This window comes from Biomphalaria glabrata, chromosome 2 (genome assembly GCF_947242115.1).
Source record: "Biomphalaria glabrata chromosome 2, xgBioGlab47.1, whole genome shotgun sequence".
Classification (NCBI taxonomy): Eukaryota; Metazoa; Mollusca; class Gastropoda; family Planorbidae; genus Biomphalaria; species Biomphalaria glabrata.
In genome coordinates this window covers 20,747,888-20,766,752 of record NC_074712.1, presented here as the reverse complement: position 1 = coordinate 20,766,752, position 18,865 = coordinate 20,747,888, and the positions used below count along the sequence as shown (strand labels likewise).

At 37.4% G+C, this 18,865-nt stretch overlaps 1 protein-coding gene across 2 annotated transcripts; it reads right to left on the bottom strand.

Moving 5' to 3' along the window:
* Positions 1-179: 179 nt before the first annotated feature.
* Positions 180-18,428, bottom strand: LOC106050306 (5-hydroxytryptamine receptor 1D-like). 2 transcript variants are annotated; one of them, XM_056022031.1, is made up of 9 exons: positions 18,110-18,428; positions 17,086-17,217; positions 14,598-14,707; positions 12,509-12,644; positions 11,256-11,420; positions 10,577-11,023; positions 10,099-10,215; positions 9,507-9,580; positions 180-1,477 (listed from the first exon to the last, which is right to left on the bottom strand). In XM_056022031.1, the coding sequence occupies exons 1-9, from the start codon at positions 18,287-18,289 to the stop codon at positions 1,231-1,233; spliced, it is 1,608 nt and encodes a 535-aa protein (XP_055878006.1). In that variant the 5' UTR covers positions 18,290-18,428; the 3' UTR covers positions 180-1,230. The 2 variants fall into 2 exon arrangements, with proteins under 2 accessions (XP_055878006.1, XP_055878007.1); XM_056022032.1 differs by having other exon boundaries at positions 18,060-18,193.
* Between the last annotated feature and the right edge of the window lie 437 nt (positions 18,429-18,865).

Here is an 18,865-nt window from a genome sequence, read left to right as displayed (position 1 = left end):
CACGTGGCCAAAACGTAGGCGCCTATCATTAACATACTTTTATGTGGAGAATAGGCCTAATGAAATTCAACGCACAAAAACAATTGGAAACAAATTATGAAGAATGAAAGTAACTTTAAGTAATTAAACGAATTCAAGATTCAGAAATAAAACAACTTACACTCAAATAAAATGTTCATGTAAATAATCTTGACAAAATGTTTGATACATGAGTTTTGGAATACGAATAATGATAAGCCTAGGAGATACATTCATTGATTTTAGTGTTTTCTACCTTTGCTACACTAAGCGCCAAGTCAAAAGTTTCTAATCTAGGGATTATCACGGAAGGTCTTAGTTCTGGGGAAGCATCAAAAGGGAAGGTCTTAGCATAAGGGAAGGTCCTCGTTCTGGGGAAGCTTCATAAGGGAGGGTCTTAGTTCTGGGGAAGCATCATAAGGGAGGGTCCTAGTTCTGGGGAAGAATCATAAGGGAAGGTCTTAGTTCTGGGGAAGCATCATAAGGGAGGGTCTTAGTTCTGGGGAAGCTTCATAAGGGAGGGTCCTAGTTCTGGGGAAGAATCATAAGGGAAGATCCTAGTTCTGGGGAAGAATCATAAGGGAAGGTCCTAGTTCTGGGGAAGAATCATAAGGGAAGGTCCTAGTTCTGGAGAAGAATCATAAGGGAAGGTCTTAGTTCTTGGGCAGCATCATAAGGGAAGGTCCTAGTTCTTGGGAAGAATTATAAGGTTATAAGGGAGGGTCTTAGTTAAGTGGAAGAATCATAAGGGAAGGTTCTAGTTCTGGAGAAGAATCATAAGGGAAGGTCTTAGTTCTTGGGAAGCATCATAAGGGAAGGTCCTAGTTCTTGGGAAGAATTATAAGGTTATAAGGGAAGGTGTAAGTTCTGGGGAAGAATCATAAGGGAAGGTCTTAGTTCTGGGGAAGAATCATAAGGGAAGGTCTTAGTTCGCGGGGAGGGATAGACGGAAGGGGAATTCTATAAAATTTCAGTTTGAAAAGTCAGTAATACAAGGTCAACTTGAGGGCTTCTCAAACTGTTCCGTCTATCTCAGAAATGACTCCAAATGAAGACGTCGGGTAAAAGACTTTCATTGTACACACACAGAACAAACAACTTTCAGGTGGTGGGAGGGGCTGATTCAAGTTTGTGGAGAAGTTTTGGGCGTACGTGGGCAAGAGTTCATTTCATGCGCCCTAAACTAAAATGCGCCCTAACTTGACGAAGTGACTATAATGTAGTTGGGATTGTCTGCTCTGTCATCTCAATAATGTGAGTCTGCCGTGAGTCTGTATCTTTGATGTTGAACGAATGTGATAATTCGTGTGGAGACTTCAGTGGCAACATAAACGAGGTGGGTGTGTGGTGAGAATCAGACTGCCTCCGTCTGTGAATGATTGGCTTTTTCTTGATACAGAGGTGGCCGATGCCCTTTGTTCTACGGATTGCGGACCTCAGGCATTTGAACAGGGCATTTCTGAAAGGAAGAGTAGAAAAACACATGAATGAAAGAGTATTTCTCTACTTAAAAGAGACTCTACGCGAAGGAGACTCTCTACTTAAAAGAGATTATAATTACTTAAAAGAGACTCTCTACTTAAAAGAGATTATCTCTACTTAAAAGAGACTCTCTACTTAAAAGAAATTATCTCTACATAAAAGAGACTCTCTACAGGAAAGAAACACGTACATAAATATTACATACATTAGTGTATAAATTAGTCTTTTGAACGTTTCGTATTGCTGTCATAATGATGCTATCTTTCAGAATACTACAAGATCGTATGTGTTAGCATTCAACAACTAGGTACGTATTACAGACAAGTCATGAATTCAACAACTAGGTACATATTACAGACAAGTCATGAATTCAACAACTAGGTACGTATTACAGACAAGTAATGAATTCAACAACTAGGTACGTATTACAGACAAGTCATGAATTCAACAACTAGGTACGTATTACAGACAAGTAATGAATTCAACAACTAGGTACGTATTACAGACAAGTCATTAATTCAACAACTAGGTACATATTACAGACAAGTCATGAATTCAACAACTAGGTACGTATTACTGACAAGTCATGAATTCAACAACTAGGTACGTATTACAGACAAGTCATGAATTCAACAACTAGGTACGTATTACAGACAAGTCATTAATTCAACAACTAGGTACGTATTACAGACAAGTCATTAATTCAACAACTAGGTACATATTACAGACAAGTCATGAATTCAACAACTAGGTACGTATTACAGACAAGTCATGAATTCAACAACTAGGTACGTATTACAGACAAGTCATGAATTCAACAACTAGGTACGTATTACAGACAAGTCATTAATTCAACAACTAGGTACGTATTACAGACAAGTCATTAATTCAACAACTAGGTACGTATTACAGACAAGTCATGAATTCAACAACTAGGTACGTATTACAGACAAGTAATGAATTCAACAACTAGGTACGTATTACAGACAAGTCATGAATTCAACAACTAGGTACGTATTACAGACAAGTCATGAATTCAACAACTAGGTACGTATTACAGACAAGTCATGAATTCAACAACTAGGTACGTATTACAGACAAGTCATTAATTCAACAACTAGGTACGTATTACAGACAAGTCATTAATTCAACAACTAGGTACGTATTACAGACAAGTCATTAATTCAACAACTAGGTACGTATTACAGACAAGTCATGAATTCAACAACTAGGTACGTATTACAGACAAGTAATGAATTCAACAACTAGGTACGTATTACAGACAAGTCATTAATTCAACAACTAGGTACGTATTACAGACAAGTAATGAATTCAACAACTAGGTACGTATTACAGACAAGTAATGAATTCAACAACTAGGTACGTATTACAGACAAGTAATGAATTCAACAACTAGGTACGTATTACAGACAAGTAATGAATTCAACAACTAGGTACGTATTACAGACAAGTCATGAATTCAACAACTAGGTACGTATTACAGACAAGTCATTAATTCAACAACTAGGTACGTATTACAGACAAGTCATTAATTCAACAACTAGGTACGTATTACAGACAAGTCATGAATTCAACAACTAGGTACGTATTACAGACAAGTCATGAATTCAACAACTAGGTACGTATTACAGACAAGTCATTAATTCAACAACTAGGTACGTATTACAGACAAGTCATGAATTCAACAACTAGGTACGTATTACAGACAAGTCATGAATTCAACAACTAGGTACGTATTACAGACAAGTAATGAATTCAACAACTAGGTACGTATTACAGACAAGTCATTAATTCAACAACTAGGTACGTATTACAGACAAGTCATTAATTCAACAACTAGGTACGTATTACAGACAAGTAATGAATTCAACAACTAGGTACGTATTACAGACAAGTAATGAATTCAACAACTAGGTACGTATTACAGACAAGTCATTAATTCAACAACTAGGTACGTATTACAGACAAGTCATGAATTCAACAACTAGGTACGTATTACAGACAAGTCATGAATTCAACAACTAGGTACGTATTACAGACAAGTAATGAATTCAACAACTAGGTACGTATTACAGACAAGTAATGAATTCAACAACTAGGTACGTATTACAGACAAGTAATGAATTCAACAACTAGGTACGTATTACAGACAAGTAATGAATTCAACAACTAGGTACGTATTACAGACAAGTAATGAATTCAACAACTAGGTACGTATTACAGACAAGTAATGAATTCAACAACTAGGTACGTATTACAGACAAGTAATGAATTCAACAACTAGGTACGTATTACAGACAAGTCATTAATTCAACAACTAGGTACGTATTACAGACAAGTAATGAATTCAACAACTAGGTACGTATTACAGACAAGTAATGAATTCAACAACTAGGTACGTATTACAGACAAGTAATGAATTCAACAACTAGGTACGTATTACAGACAAGTCATTAATTCAACAACTAGGTACGTATTACAGACAAGTAATGAATTCAACAACTAGGTACGTATTACAGACAAGTCATTAATTCAACAACTAGGTACATATTACAGACAAGTAATGAATTCAACAACTTAGTACGTATTACAGACAAGTAATGAATTCAACAACTAGGTACGTATTACAGACAAGTCATTAATTCAACAACTAGGTACGTATTACAGACAAGTCATGAATTCAACAACTAGGTACGTATTACAGACAAGTCATGAATTCAACAACTAGGTACGTATTACAGACAAGTCATGAATTCAACAACTAGGTACGTATTACAGACAAGTCATGAATTCAACAACTAGGTACGTATTACAGACAAGTCATGAATTCAACAACTAGGTACGTATTACAGACAAGTAATGAATTCAACAACTAGGTACGTATTACAGACAAGTCATGAATTCAACAACTAGGTACATATTACAGACAAGTCATGAATTCAACAACTAGGTACGTATTACAGACAAGTCATGAATTCAACAACTAGGTACGTATTACAGACAAGTAATGAATTCAACAACTAGGTACGTATTACAGACAAGTCATGAATTCAACAACTAGGTACATATTACAGACAAGTAATGAATTCAACAACTAGGTACATATTACAGACAAGTCATGAATTCAACAACTAGGTACGTATTACAGACAAGTAATGAATTCAACAACTAGGTACGTATTACAGACAAGTAATGAATTCAACAACTAGGTACGTATTACAGACAAGTCATGAATTCAACAACTAGGTACGTATTACAGACAAGTCATGAATTCAACAACTAGGTACGTATTACAGACAAGTAATGAATTCAACAACTAGGTACGTATTACAGACAAGTAATGAATTCAACAACTAGGTACGTATTACAGACAAGTAATGAATTCAACAACTAGGTACGTATTACAGACAAGTAATGAATTCAACAACTAGGTACGTATTACAGACAAGTAATGAATTCAACAACTAGGTACGTATTACAGACAAGTAATGAATTCAACAACTAGGTACGTATTACAGACAAGTCATGAATTCAACAACTAGGTACGTATTACAGACAAGTCATGAATTCAACAACTAGGTACGTATTACAGACAAGTCATTAATTCAACAACTAGGTACGTATTACAGACAAGTCATGAATTCAACAACTAGGTACGTATTACAGACAAGTCATGAATTCAACAACTAGGTACGTATTACAGACAAGTAATGAATTCAACAACTAGGTACGTATTACAGACAAGTAATGAATTCAACAACTAGGTACGTATTACAGACAAGTAATGAATTCAACAACTAGGTACGTATTACAGACAAGTAATGAATTCAACAACTAGGTACGTATTACAGACAAGTAATGAATTCAACAACTAGGTACGTATTACAGACAAGTAATGAATTCAACAACTAGGTACGTATTACAGACAAGTAATGAATTCAACAACTAGGTACGTATTACAGACAAGTAATGAATTCAACAACTAGGTACGTATTACAGACAAGTCATTAATTCAACAACTAGGTACGTATTACAGACAAGTAATGAATTCAACAACTAGGTACGTATTACAGACAAGTCATTAATTCAACAACTAGGTACATATTACAGACAAGTAATGAATTCAACAACTAGGTACGTATTACAGACAAGTAATGAATTCAACAACTAGGTACGTATTACAGACAAGTCATTAATTCAACAACTAGGTACGTATTACAGACAAGTCATGAATTCAACAACTAGGTACGTATTACAGACAAGTCATTAATTCAACAACTAGGTACGTATTACAGACAAGTCATGAATTCAACAACTAGGTACGTATTACAGACAAGTCATGAATTCAACAACTAGGTACGTATTACAGACAAGTCATGAATTCAACAACTAGGTACGTATTACAGACAAGTAATGAATTCAACAACTAGGTACGTATTACAGACAAGTCATGAATTCAACAACTAGGTACATATTACAGACAAGTCATGAATTCAACAACTAGGTACGTATTACAGACAAGTCATGAATTCAACAACTAGGTACGTATTACAGACAAGTAATGAATTCAACAACTAGGTACGTATTACAGACAAGTCATGAATTCAACAACTAGGTACATATTACAGACAAGTAATGAATTCAACAACTAGGTACATATTACAGACAAGTCATGAATTCAACAACTAGGTACGTATTACAGACAAGTAATGAATTCAACAACTAGGTACGTATTACAGACAAGTAATGAATTCAACAACTAGGTACGTATTACAGACAAGTCATGAATTCAACAACTAGGTACGTATTACAGACAAGTCATGAATTCAACAACTAGGTACGTATTACAGACAAGTAATGAATTCAACAACTAGGTACGTATTACAGACAAGTAATGAATTCAACAACTAGGTACGTATTACAGACAAGTAATGAATTCAACAACTAGGTACGTATTACAGACAAGTAATGAATTCAACAACTAGGTACGTATTACAGACAAGTAATGAATTCAACAACTAGGTACGTATTACAGACAAGTAATGAATTCAACAACTAGGTACGTATTACAGACAAGTAATGAATTCAACAACTAGGTACGTATTACAGACAAGTCATGAATTCAACAACTAGGTACGTATTACAGACAAGTCATGAATTCAACAACTAGGTACGTATTACAGACAAGTCATTAATTCAACAACTAGGTACGTATTACAGACAAGTCATGAATTCAACAACTAGGTACGTATTACAGACAAGTCATGAATTCAACAACTAGGTACATATTTCAGACAAGTAATGAATTCAACAACTAGGTACGTATTACAGACAAGTCATTAACACTTTCTTAAGAGTAAGAGTTTAGTATAAGACGATCTGTTTGTATTTCATTGTTATTGTTTGAACTAAACTACGGGAGCTAATGATAATGTGCACATCTTGTTATTGATATTATTGGTATTTTTCAGAGGTTTTTTTTTATTTTGTTTTTATCAACTCTTTTTCTCCGTTAAATCTTGGATCAATCTGAAATTTTGCACAATTATTTCTTTACCTGACAACACAAGAATCAATTAAAATAAAATAACCAATTAGTTAATTAACTATCGATAATTAATTATTTTGTTTGGTATCTCGAACAAGGGAAAGAAATTGTACTCGACTGAAGTGGTGGTATAAGCTGAATTAGTCCCCTTTATAGGTCGCCGCTCTAAAGTAAGTTTGAAACAAACAATACATATCTATACAATCTTCTATAGTCATAAGCACATCACTTGCAGAGTGGTTAGTATGTTGGCTTGAGGAGGCGTGAGCCATGAGTTCTAATTCTGTTCGTTCCTCTTTTTTTTTAAGACTTTAAAAAACCGATTATGGTAAAAGTCACCCCCCCCCCCGGATACATTGTTTCCCAAACTTCGCATTCTCGTATCAAGTTTAATTGTTGTACAATTGTTTATTATCAAGGCAACACATGAATAACTTTAAAAAATAATTAGTTAATCAATTAGTCGTAATTAATTATTTTGTTTGATATAAAAATGTGCTAAGCTAAGGGGAGCTAAGCCTTGTTAAGAGAATTAGGACGTTTACTAAAAATTTTAAGAAAATGATAGACAAATATAAAACTTTATATTTTTCACAAGTATTTAAATAGCTTAGTGGCTAACATGTCGGCCCTCCATCGCGGATGTTCGAGACCTCGAGTTTGAATTCAGACTCGATCAACATTTCTTTTTTTTTTAATTGAGTTTGAATGGCAGCACAAAAACCTTCTCCTTGGTGCCCCCCCCCCCCAAAGGCCAAACTGGTCCACAAAAGTGATTGGACCATAGCGCTCTGAGCATGCTATAACCCTAACCCTAAACAGAAACAATTAGTCAATATATTTCCAATCGTACAAATGTATTATTAGTAGTCTGGATCTAATAAAAAATAATCACATGATTGATTCATAATAATCGATGGAATTGTACTCAATAAAAACATTGATTTTTTAAAAGTTATTTTATATTTAACTTCTTTCAAAATGTTAATTCTTCGGGAATGTCAACAAGCTTACTCTTGAAGAACAAGTACCCCAAGGATCAGTTTTAGTCTCAGTATACATAACCACTCCTACAGCCAACCGGCATCTTATATCACTTTTTTTTGCCGATGACTCACAGTTATACGATTCCACAGTACCCTCAAGGGTACTGTATATGGCTTCAAAAATCAGTGGTACCGTTGCAAGGGTGAGCTATTGGATAGTTGAGAATAAGTTCAAGATGAACGAAGACAAAACCGAAATAATTAAGATTGGCACTAGGTACCACATTACAAAAGTCGAGAGCACAGATTCCCTTTTTTATCACGAACTGCCAGGTTCCTTATGTCCATGTAGTATGGAATCTTGGAGTTTTCTTCAACTCAACACAGTCTTTAGACACACACTTAAGTCAGCTTATCTTTATCTGCAGCTGCGCAGATTAGGCCAGATCCGACCATACTTAACGACAGAGTCAATTTAAAAATCTAGCTGTGGCATTTATACTCTCCCGCCTTGACTACTGCAACGCCCTGCTAACGGGTATACCCTATGACAAAATAGCCAAGCTGCAACGTATTCAGAACAACGCCGTACAAATAGTCCTTAGAAAAACAAAACTAGATTCTGATACTGGTTTCTTGTGCACTAAATTGGTTTCCTGTGAAAGCGAGAATCGACTACAAGATTGTTTATCATCAGTGCATCTACTATAACAAAAATGCCCTTGTACCTTAGAGAACTGACCATTCCATATGTCCCTCAGAGAGCCCTGCGCTCTATGGACTCAGCGCTTCTAGTGGTGCCACGTTTCTCCCTCAAAAGTTACAGTTTGCGGGCTTTTTCAGTGCACGGACCAAAGGTTTGGAACTCACTCCCCATTGATCTCAGACAGACAATATGTTTCACTACATTCAAAAAGAACATTAAGACCTATCTGTTTAAAACCTTTTTAGTTTAGTTTATCCTTTTAGCTCTCGTGCTTATGTTTATAATGATATCACAGCGCCTTGAGCCTACATCATTTTTGTTAACAGTTAACATTAAATTATTATTATTATTAATTACAGACGTTCCTTCAAAACAAAATGACGTCCTACGGCATCCATATGTCTATCGAGAAATGCATGTCCATTAGACACTCTGCTAATTTATTTGTTTTCCTTGGCTGATTCGGGCAACGATGCTGTAATGGCAGTAGAGAAGATAGAGCACTTTATACTCGATTAGAGAATAACGAAAATGCTTTTATCTTTGAATATATCAGAACACCTCTTCATGAAGCAGAGTGTAAACCGGACACTGAGCGAGTTTGTGAGTTCAAACTAGAAGAGCTAAAGGAGTTCAATCGCTGACTAAAACACACTCTCAAGTCCACGAGGAAGTGAGGGACACACTTTTAACGTACGTCTGGTAAACCGTTACTAATGGGGGTAGTACGGAGCCAGTTACAAACCTGAAATTTATGTTCATCAAAGAATAAATGATTGGGTTCCAACATGAGTTGCTATAAGCCAGCCAGAGACAGATCTGTAAGTAATAGTTCAGGGAATACTCTATGACTAGGAATGTGTGTTGGAGGGGTGGACGTAAGGCATTCATCCATTCAAGACAAAATTAATGAAACGATAAATGAACGTAGGACTATATGGATATATATGAATAGTTGCTGGTATTGTATTGTATTGTTTCATTAATTTGTACGTACATTGGTAGTTGTATATATATTAAAGAAAGGAATAAATGGATAGATGGATAGATGGGATGATGGATTAATGGATACATAAGTGGTGAATGGATTGATGAATGGTTAATAGGTAGGTCAGTTGACAGGCAGACAGAGAGAATGGCAGTTGAATATAAAATGGATGCATGCATGAAGAAGTCAGTAGATGAATGGGTGGATGAATGGATAGTTTCAAGGATGGATTAGGCCTACGTATGGATGACATGATATATAATTATTGCTGTATCAATGACAAGAGATAATTGTACTGCTCAATCTTAGTGTTATTCTGCTTCAAACTTCCTATACGAACCAAACTTACCTCCCTTGCTGTGGAAACCTTAGAAGACGGGTTGAATATGTCAATAATTGTCACAATACCAAAGGGCAACCAGCAAATAGTATAGACTAAAACTATAATAATCAAAGACATGCCAGCCTACAAATAAAACAATGAACTTGAAATGCACAATTAACTCAGTAAAAATGAGACTTAAAAAATTCTAAAAATAGAAAAAAAAATTAAAAATGATGTCTCTTTAAAAAAACACTTCATTTTCGAATAGATGCTGTAAAGACGTCCTATATCTGTTACTGCATAGACTTTGTGCGTAGATTCTAGACGTAGTAAAATAAAAAGACTAATTATAGCTTCACATTTATCTTGTGTTTGGTTATGACAAATTTAGTTATGAAGTTGTTTTATTGCTTTTGTGCCATTAGGGTAATGTTCAAGGGCTAGACTAAAATGTACATAATTGGCATCCAACGCGTGTGCTCTTACACTTTCTTGACTCTACCTTAAACTCACAGTAAGCGACGCTTCTGGACGAGATTCTCGTGACCCATGTTTTCCTCGAGAGTAACATTCCTTCTAGGCTTTTCATATAACTCGAATGCTCTCCGGGCGACAGGAGCCTCGCCGAAAAAGCCGAAAGCTTCAACGGGCTGCTCGAGGTATTACTTGGCGGCTCAGGAGGTCTGCGCATGTCCACAGAAGTAGCGCTGACATTCTTCAGGTCTTTGGGAAGAGTGTCGAAGGAAGCCGAAGGCATCTGATCAATGTCCGAGTCCTTCGGATCGTGCATGGTTTCCATCGAGGGAGTTTTTTCTTCAAACTTACAAGGGTCGACCGAGGACGCAATCTTACGGAGTTCGTTAAAGTGCACCTGTGCCCTTTGTGTCGTGTACGGGGACCCGCTTTCCGTTCTTGGTCTGTAGATAATACTCATGTCCCCAAGGTACACCTGGAAGATAATGACCAAAGTTGAAGCATGTGTTGTAGTGTCAATTTAAAAGACACAATCAGATACGATACATCTTTAATTTATAAGTTACTTACACAACAATGTATTCTAGCCTAATAAAGAGAAGATATTATTTGTCAAAAGTGTTTGTTGCTTTTTATTAATTATAAAGCGTATGCCCCTAAACTAATTTATTACGTGATAAGCCTGAAGTATCAGGGGAGTTGCATACTTTACTCAAAATGATCTTGAAGATTAAGCAGTTGATGAAGATGACTGTCACACAAGGAAAGATGATAACGAGGACGGCGATGGTGATGGAGTAGGATGGTCTCGGGGTCAGCTTGCAGAGTTCAGTCCCTTTTACGTCTTCCTCGTTCCAACGTAACACTGTCCACTGGAAGCAACAAGTCTGGATGTTAGCATGGGTGGTGTATGTCAGCCAGTGTTGAACTCAACACGGGAAACAACTCGTACAACATCACAATACGTGATTATGCCCCTTACACTGTGTGAAATTTCTAATACGTTTTTTAAATTTTGTGTCTGACGGTCATGTTTATATTTCAAAAATTCAACGCTTTCAATAAAATCAGACTTTACCAATGACTGCAGGGTGTTTGAAATAGGTTCAGACGCAACATTTGTCTGACTCGGACATAAAGGAACCTAAGGTGAATGACCACACAGAGCCCCAGGTTGAGGAGCCACAAGGTTTGTATTCATTTTTACCAAGCCTGGTTCCAGTTAAACGATTTAAGAAGCAAAGAGCTATTCAAGCTTCGCTATTTATAAGTATAAAAGGAGGGGTGGGGAAGTTATCTTTTAAATTGCATAATATTGACTATGTCACCATGGTTCAATGACATAATGACTATGACACTATGAATGCCAGAGAAACATAGTCTTTTTTAAATAATTACGACAAACGTATGCCAGAGAAATATTTTCTTTATTAATTATGACAAACGTAAGCCAGAGAAATATAGTCCTTTTTTTTAAATATGACTAATTGAAGACATAGAATTATATTTAAACCCGAGGAATTCCTATTGATTACAGATGACAAGTCATGTGCCCCGGCAGAGGAGGTAGAAAACGACTACACATCCTCTCTCTATTTTATATTAACTCTTAATGACTGCACTTGATATTAATGAGAGGAGGCGAGTTGATATATAAGGATGTTACATATAGCATAGTTAACTTACATTAGACATTTTTTTATTAAAATTGTGTAGATCTTCATTAAAATACGTCCACCAACCCACTTAAGTTTTATTTTTTCTGTGGAGGGACAATGGCAACTACTGCTCCTCCTATGGTCACACATGGTCATGACCACCATCTTTCAATTTCTATTAACAAACGATTGAAATTAAAATCAGAGAGAGTTGAGAGTTAAAATGTAAATGATTAACATCTTTTATAAAGATATGGTGCGAGGGTAGTCTTTCACGAGACTGTCACTGCCTATGTACCTACATGAGTCCAGATCAAATCCAACAGAGAGGGCGCTGCCAGACTAAAACTGACAAGCCAAACTGATAACAGCAGCAGACGAAGCCTGTAGCGCGTGACATACTTCTCGTACACCCAAGTCTTGGTGAGATATATATACCTGGAGCAGACGTGACATTGAACAAAGTGTTAGCCAAAGTTTATATGAATCTCTTTCAATAACTGTCAAACAAATCTTGGGGGATCAAACTCTAAATGCTACTTCAACTTAAACTTCCACTTTTTGATCCACATTCAAAGCTTTCAAAAAACGGATGTAAAGAAACAAGTGTCCAATCTCACTCCAAAAGTTTCAATGACGAAGCTCATATCAACAGACAACATGGTCTCCAGAAAAAGCTTTTCTCAATTTGACGCTTACACCTCCGCTTCCTCCACAGACATAACAAGATATGATAGATATTTGATTTACTATTTTAAAGAATACACAAAAATTAAACAAGTGATGATAGATGTTCCGTAAACGAGATCGAACAAACAACGAATACAGACGGACAGACTTCCAACACAACATGAAGTGGGAGATCGAACAAACGACGAATACAGACGGACAGACTTCCAACACAACAAGAAGTGGGAGATCGAACAAACAACGAATACAGACGGACAGACTTCCAACACAACATGAAGTGGGAGATCGAACAAACGACGAATACAGACGGACAGACTTCCAACACAACAAGAAGTGGGAGATCGAACAAACGACGAATACAGACGGACAGACTTCCAACACAGCAAGAAGTGGGAGATCGAACAAACGACGAATACAGACGGACAGACTTCCAGGACAACAAGAAGTGGGAGATCGACTAAACAAATAAAATACGTCACTGCCTATACTATGCATCCAATAGAATACGTCTCAATTAGCTTCTGAAAGACAAGTTCAATTCCTGCCGTTCACACACACAAACACACATACGCACGGAGAATGACACACACGCAGAGAAACACATGACCGAGAAACATATCCTCATAGTCACAGACACACAGAAAGAGCAAGAGAGACACGACTAGCTACAGACACACAGAGAGGCACCACTAGTCACAGACACACAGAGAGACACCACTAGTTACAGACACACAGAGAGACACCACTAGTTACAGACACACAGAGAGACATCACTAGTTACAGACACACAGAGAGACACCACTAGTCACAGACACACAGAGAGACACCACTAGTTACAGACACACAGAGAGACACCACTAGTCACAGACACACAGAGAGACACCACTAGTTACATACACACAGAGAGACACCACTAGTCACAGACACACAGAGAGAAACCACTAGTTACAGACACACAGAGAGACACCACTAGTCACTGACACACAGAGAGACACTACTAGTTACAGACACAGAGAGACACCACTAGTTACAGACACACAGAGAGACACCACTAGTCACAGACACACTGAGAGACACCACTAGTTACAGACACACAGAGAGACACCACTAGTCACAGACACACAGAGAGACACCACTAGTTACAGACACAGAGAGACACCACTAGTTACAGACACAGAGAGACACCTCTAGTCACAGACACACAGAGAGACACCACTAGTTACAGACACACAGAGAGACACCACTAGTAACAGACACACAGAGAGACACCACTAGTTACAGACACAGAGAGACACCACTAGTTACAGACACACAGAGAGAGACACCACTAGTTACAGACACACAGAGAGACACCACTAGTTACAGACACACAGAGAGACACCACTAGTTACAGACACACAGAGAGACACCACTAGTTACAGACACACAGAGAGACACCACTAATTACAGACACACAGAGAGACACCACTAGTAACAGACACACAGAGAGACACCACTATTTACAGACACACAGAGAGACACATCAAAAAGAGTGTATATAATAACGAACATTACAAACTTCGTATAACAGAGGTCAGAGGTCAACTGAGGAAAAAAGCAAAATCTTTTCAATGTTGCGAATAAAAAAGTTTGTATCTGGCTTGCGCTCTACTTCAACTGTTACCCAAACGATAAAAGAGCTGATGAAAGAGTTTGACCCACCTGTCCACTGAAATGATGCATACATTCAAGGAAGATGAAGAACAGACCACAATGGTGACAGAGGACCACACGTGACACAACATTTTATGCTTGGGATCTTCCGACAATCTCTAGAAAAAGGAGAAAACATGTCAGCATTATTATTTAGAAACATAGTCTGTATGAATTTTAAAAAGTGCTCTCAATCACTTTCTCTCTCAGAACTCAAGCATCCTCTTGGATTTAAAAAAAAACGTTCACCTACTGGATTTTAAAAACTTAAGACTTACTGGATTTTAAAAACTTAGACCTGCTAGATTTTAAAAAACTTAGACCTACTGGATTTAAAAAAAACTTAAGACTTACTGGATTTTAAAAACTTAGACCTACTGGATTTAAAAAACTTAAGACTTACTGGATTTTAAAAACTTAGACCTACTAGATGTGCATTCTCCAGAGGGACCAACATCTTTTGTTAATGTTCAAAGGGGAGTAAATGATACATCACTTTAATCTTTTCGTTTTACATCGGTTACCTTCCAGAAGACTTAGTCCTTGTGCCTTCCTGGCGAAAAGTTTTAGGCTAATGTAAACTCTTTAAAGGTATTCGATCCCCACACTGACGATTGTTAAATTATAGAACTAACATTTTAAAAGAATTATTCTATAATTTATGTTTCACTAGCCCCCTCCCCCCAACAGTAATCCCCCCTCCTGGCAATGGTCATAATTTCTTATAACCTATGTTTACTTCCCAGTCTTGAGTGTGTGTGTAACCTGAAGTTGTATGTTTGGGACAAAATTTAATGAATTAAATTCTTCGGAACCTTGCCTGTTTGAGCTTGCTGAAGTCACGTGATAATCCCCGAGTAAAATCTTTACCTTCATCTTTACACTACCGCTCAACCAACAAGTACCAAAGTGAGTAAAGTAAAAAGTTTTGTTATCAACAACCTGCCACTCACCCCCCAAACCAATGAACACATTGATGACTACATTCTGTTGTCCTGTAAGTCAAGACCTACGTTTCCTCTGTTGTAGTCTCCCCTGCATGGTAAGTTTTATCGTCTTCTTTTGAACGTAACATATATTTCCCTTAGTTTCACCCTAGTGATATGTAATCCAAAGACAAAACAGGATTCGAACCATGAACCTTCTTGTCAAACATTAGAATTATCATGAACATCTCTCTCAGGGCAAGGAGTATTATAGCAGTCTTCTCATGCTTCAGCTTCTTTCCTCCAGAGTTAATGGCATAGAATCAAAATCTCTATTCCATCTCTCCCCCCTCCAGAGTTAATGGCATAGATTCAAAACCTCTATTCCATCTCTCCCCCCTCCAGAGTTAATGGCATAGAATCAAAATCTCTATTCCATCTCTCCCCCTCCAGAGTTAATGGCATAGAATCAAAACCTCTATTCCATCTCTCCCCCTCCAGAGTTAATGGCATAGAATCAAAACCTCTATTCCATCTCTCCCCCTCCAGAGTTAATGGCACAGAATCAAAATCTCTATTCCATCTCTCCCCCTCCAGAGTTAATGGCATAGAATCAAAACCTCTATTCCATCTCTCCCCCTCCAGAGTTAATGGCATAGAATCAAAACCTCTATTCCATCTCTCCCCCCTCCAGAGTTAATGGCATAGAATCAAAACCTCTATTACATCTCTCCCCCTCCAGAGTTAATGGCATAGAATCAAAACCTCTATTCCATCTCTCCCCCTCCAGAGTTAATGGCATAGAATCAAAACCTCTATTCCATCTCTCCCCCCTCCAGAGTTAATGGCACAGAATCAAAACCTCTATTCCATCTCTCCCCCCTCCAGAGTTAATGGCATAGAATCAAAATCTCTATTCCATCTCTCCCCCTCCAGAGTTAATGGCATAGAATCAAAACCTCTATTCCATCTCTCCCCCTCCAGAGTTAATGGCATAGAATCAAAACCTCTATTCCATCTCTCCCCCCTCCAGAGTTAATGGCATAGAATCAAAACCTCTATTCCATCTCTCCCCCCTCCAGAGTTAATGGCATAGAATCAAAATCTCTATTCCATCTCTCCCCCTCCAGAGTTAATGGCATAGAATCAAAACCTCTGTTCCATCTCTCCCCCTCCAGAGTTAATGGCATAGAATCAAAACCTCTATTCCATCTCTCCCCCTCCAGAGTTAATGGCACAGAATCAAAATCTCTATTCCATCTCTCCCCCTCCAGAGTTAATGGCATAGAATCAAAACCTCTATTCCATCTCTCCCCCTCCAGAGTTAATGGCATAGAATCAAAACCTCTATTCCATCTCTCCCCCCTCCAGAGTTAATGGCATAGAATCAAAACCTCTATTACATCTCTCCCCCTCCAGAGTTAATGGCATAGAATCAAAACCTCTATTCCATCTCTCCCCCCTCCAGAGTTAATGGCATAGAATCAAAACCTCTATTCCATCTCTCCCCCCTCCCTCCTTCTTCCTTCCCTCCACGCTCCTGATCCAGTCATGTGATCATGTGACCTTACCGTCACGTTTAGCTGTAGTATACTGTTGATAGTCATGACTAAACTGCACACCATGAGATCAGCTGCAGCTAGAGAGGAAATAAACAGGCTCGTCTTGTAAGTACGCATAGAGGGAACACACAGAATAACCACCTGGAAAAAACAGAAACACAAACCTAAACAAAATACCAAAAAATACTTTTAAAAAAAAAAAAAAAAGGAGCTTACATTAAGTGTATCAATTAGTTTGGAACAGGCATGTAATTAAATGTGTAATAAATCTACAGTTTTTTAGCGTTCTCAATAATCTATGATCCTATCACTTGTCTAGACCAGTTGGATCAGTTGGAAAGGAGGAAAAAAAACGGGGAATCTGGGTGATCGCTTTTTAAATATATATATTTTTTTTTAAAGGAACGACCTGAATTTGAACTTGTGGGCTAAACTAAAGCCTTCTCAGGATTCCAATCTAACGCGGTTACCACTCTGCTAGCGAAGAGTCTACGACCATGGAAGGTTGTCTAGTTATCTCTTGTTTCTATTTCATGTTTGTGTTCACTTAGCCTCAGACGGCAACCTAATATAAAGAGGACTAATTCAGCTTATACCTCCATTTCAGTCAAGTACTATTTCCTTCCCTTGTTCGAGATACCAGGCAAAGTTACAAATAGTTAATTAGCTAATTTATAAATTTTTTACATTGATTCTTGTGTTGTCAGTTAAAAGAAATAATTTTGCAAGATTTCAGCTTGATCCGAGATTGGGTGTCGGAAAAATGAAGTGTACAAAACTTTTGGCCAGACAGACAGACACACATGGAAACACCAATAAGGAGATACTATTAATGACAATCAACGCTTATAAGATGCCTAAATAGAAGTTAAAGACACAAGAATTCTTTAAGATACAAACGTTAGAGCTAGGGCCAAGAAAGAAATAGAAGAAACATAAGTAAGATTAGTGCTAGACTGTCTATAGAAAAGGAAAAGACACACCTTTAAAGCACTATCGCCTCTTACTAGTATTGAGTATACAAACTACTAACAATGATAAACAGATTGCTAAAGATTCCAAAGGCACACAGGAGGGTTACAATCGTCTGCTTGATAGTGAAAGCCCATGGCTCATAAGGAACCTGGTGGCCTATGCTCCAGAATATAGGATTCAAGTATAATGTATCATTGCTATCCACTGTGGAGCTAGTGGAGTTATTGTACTCTGCCATCACATGATTCCGGCAGCAATGTCCAGTGAACTGTGGTCAATTAGCATTGTCTAAGCCATCGACTGAGCAGTTTCATTTTTCATTATTTTGATCTTTTACGTTGTAAAATTATTAAAGTTAACCGGATGTTTTTAACATATCGAGTTCTCCCTGCATATAAAAAGTTGAATCAGTTGAAATAAAATTGTGTTCCATAAACAGAGTTGATGCGCAAATGTTCCATTAGGTTCAATCCATAGACTTAAACTTCATATTTCAATTGGTATTTTTCATATATGAAAGAAACATTTCGACTCTTGCAAAGGCTGTGGGACACGCAGTTAAAGAAAAGCCCTTGTAGAAGACAGGTGAAGAACCAAATGAACCCTTGTGGACAACGGTTTTGTCTGCATCAGTTGTGGAAAAATATGCATGTCACAATTGGGCTTGCGTAGTCACTAATCCTTAATTTTTGAATCGAAGACATTGCCATTATTAATCACATGTTAGAAAAGAACAAGTATTCATTCTCTGGCGCAGCCAGGGTCGAGTTTTGTTAAAGGGAAATAAAATTCATCGTAGTCTCTTTACCAGTTT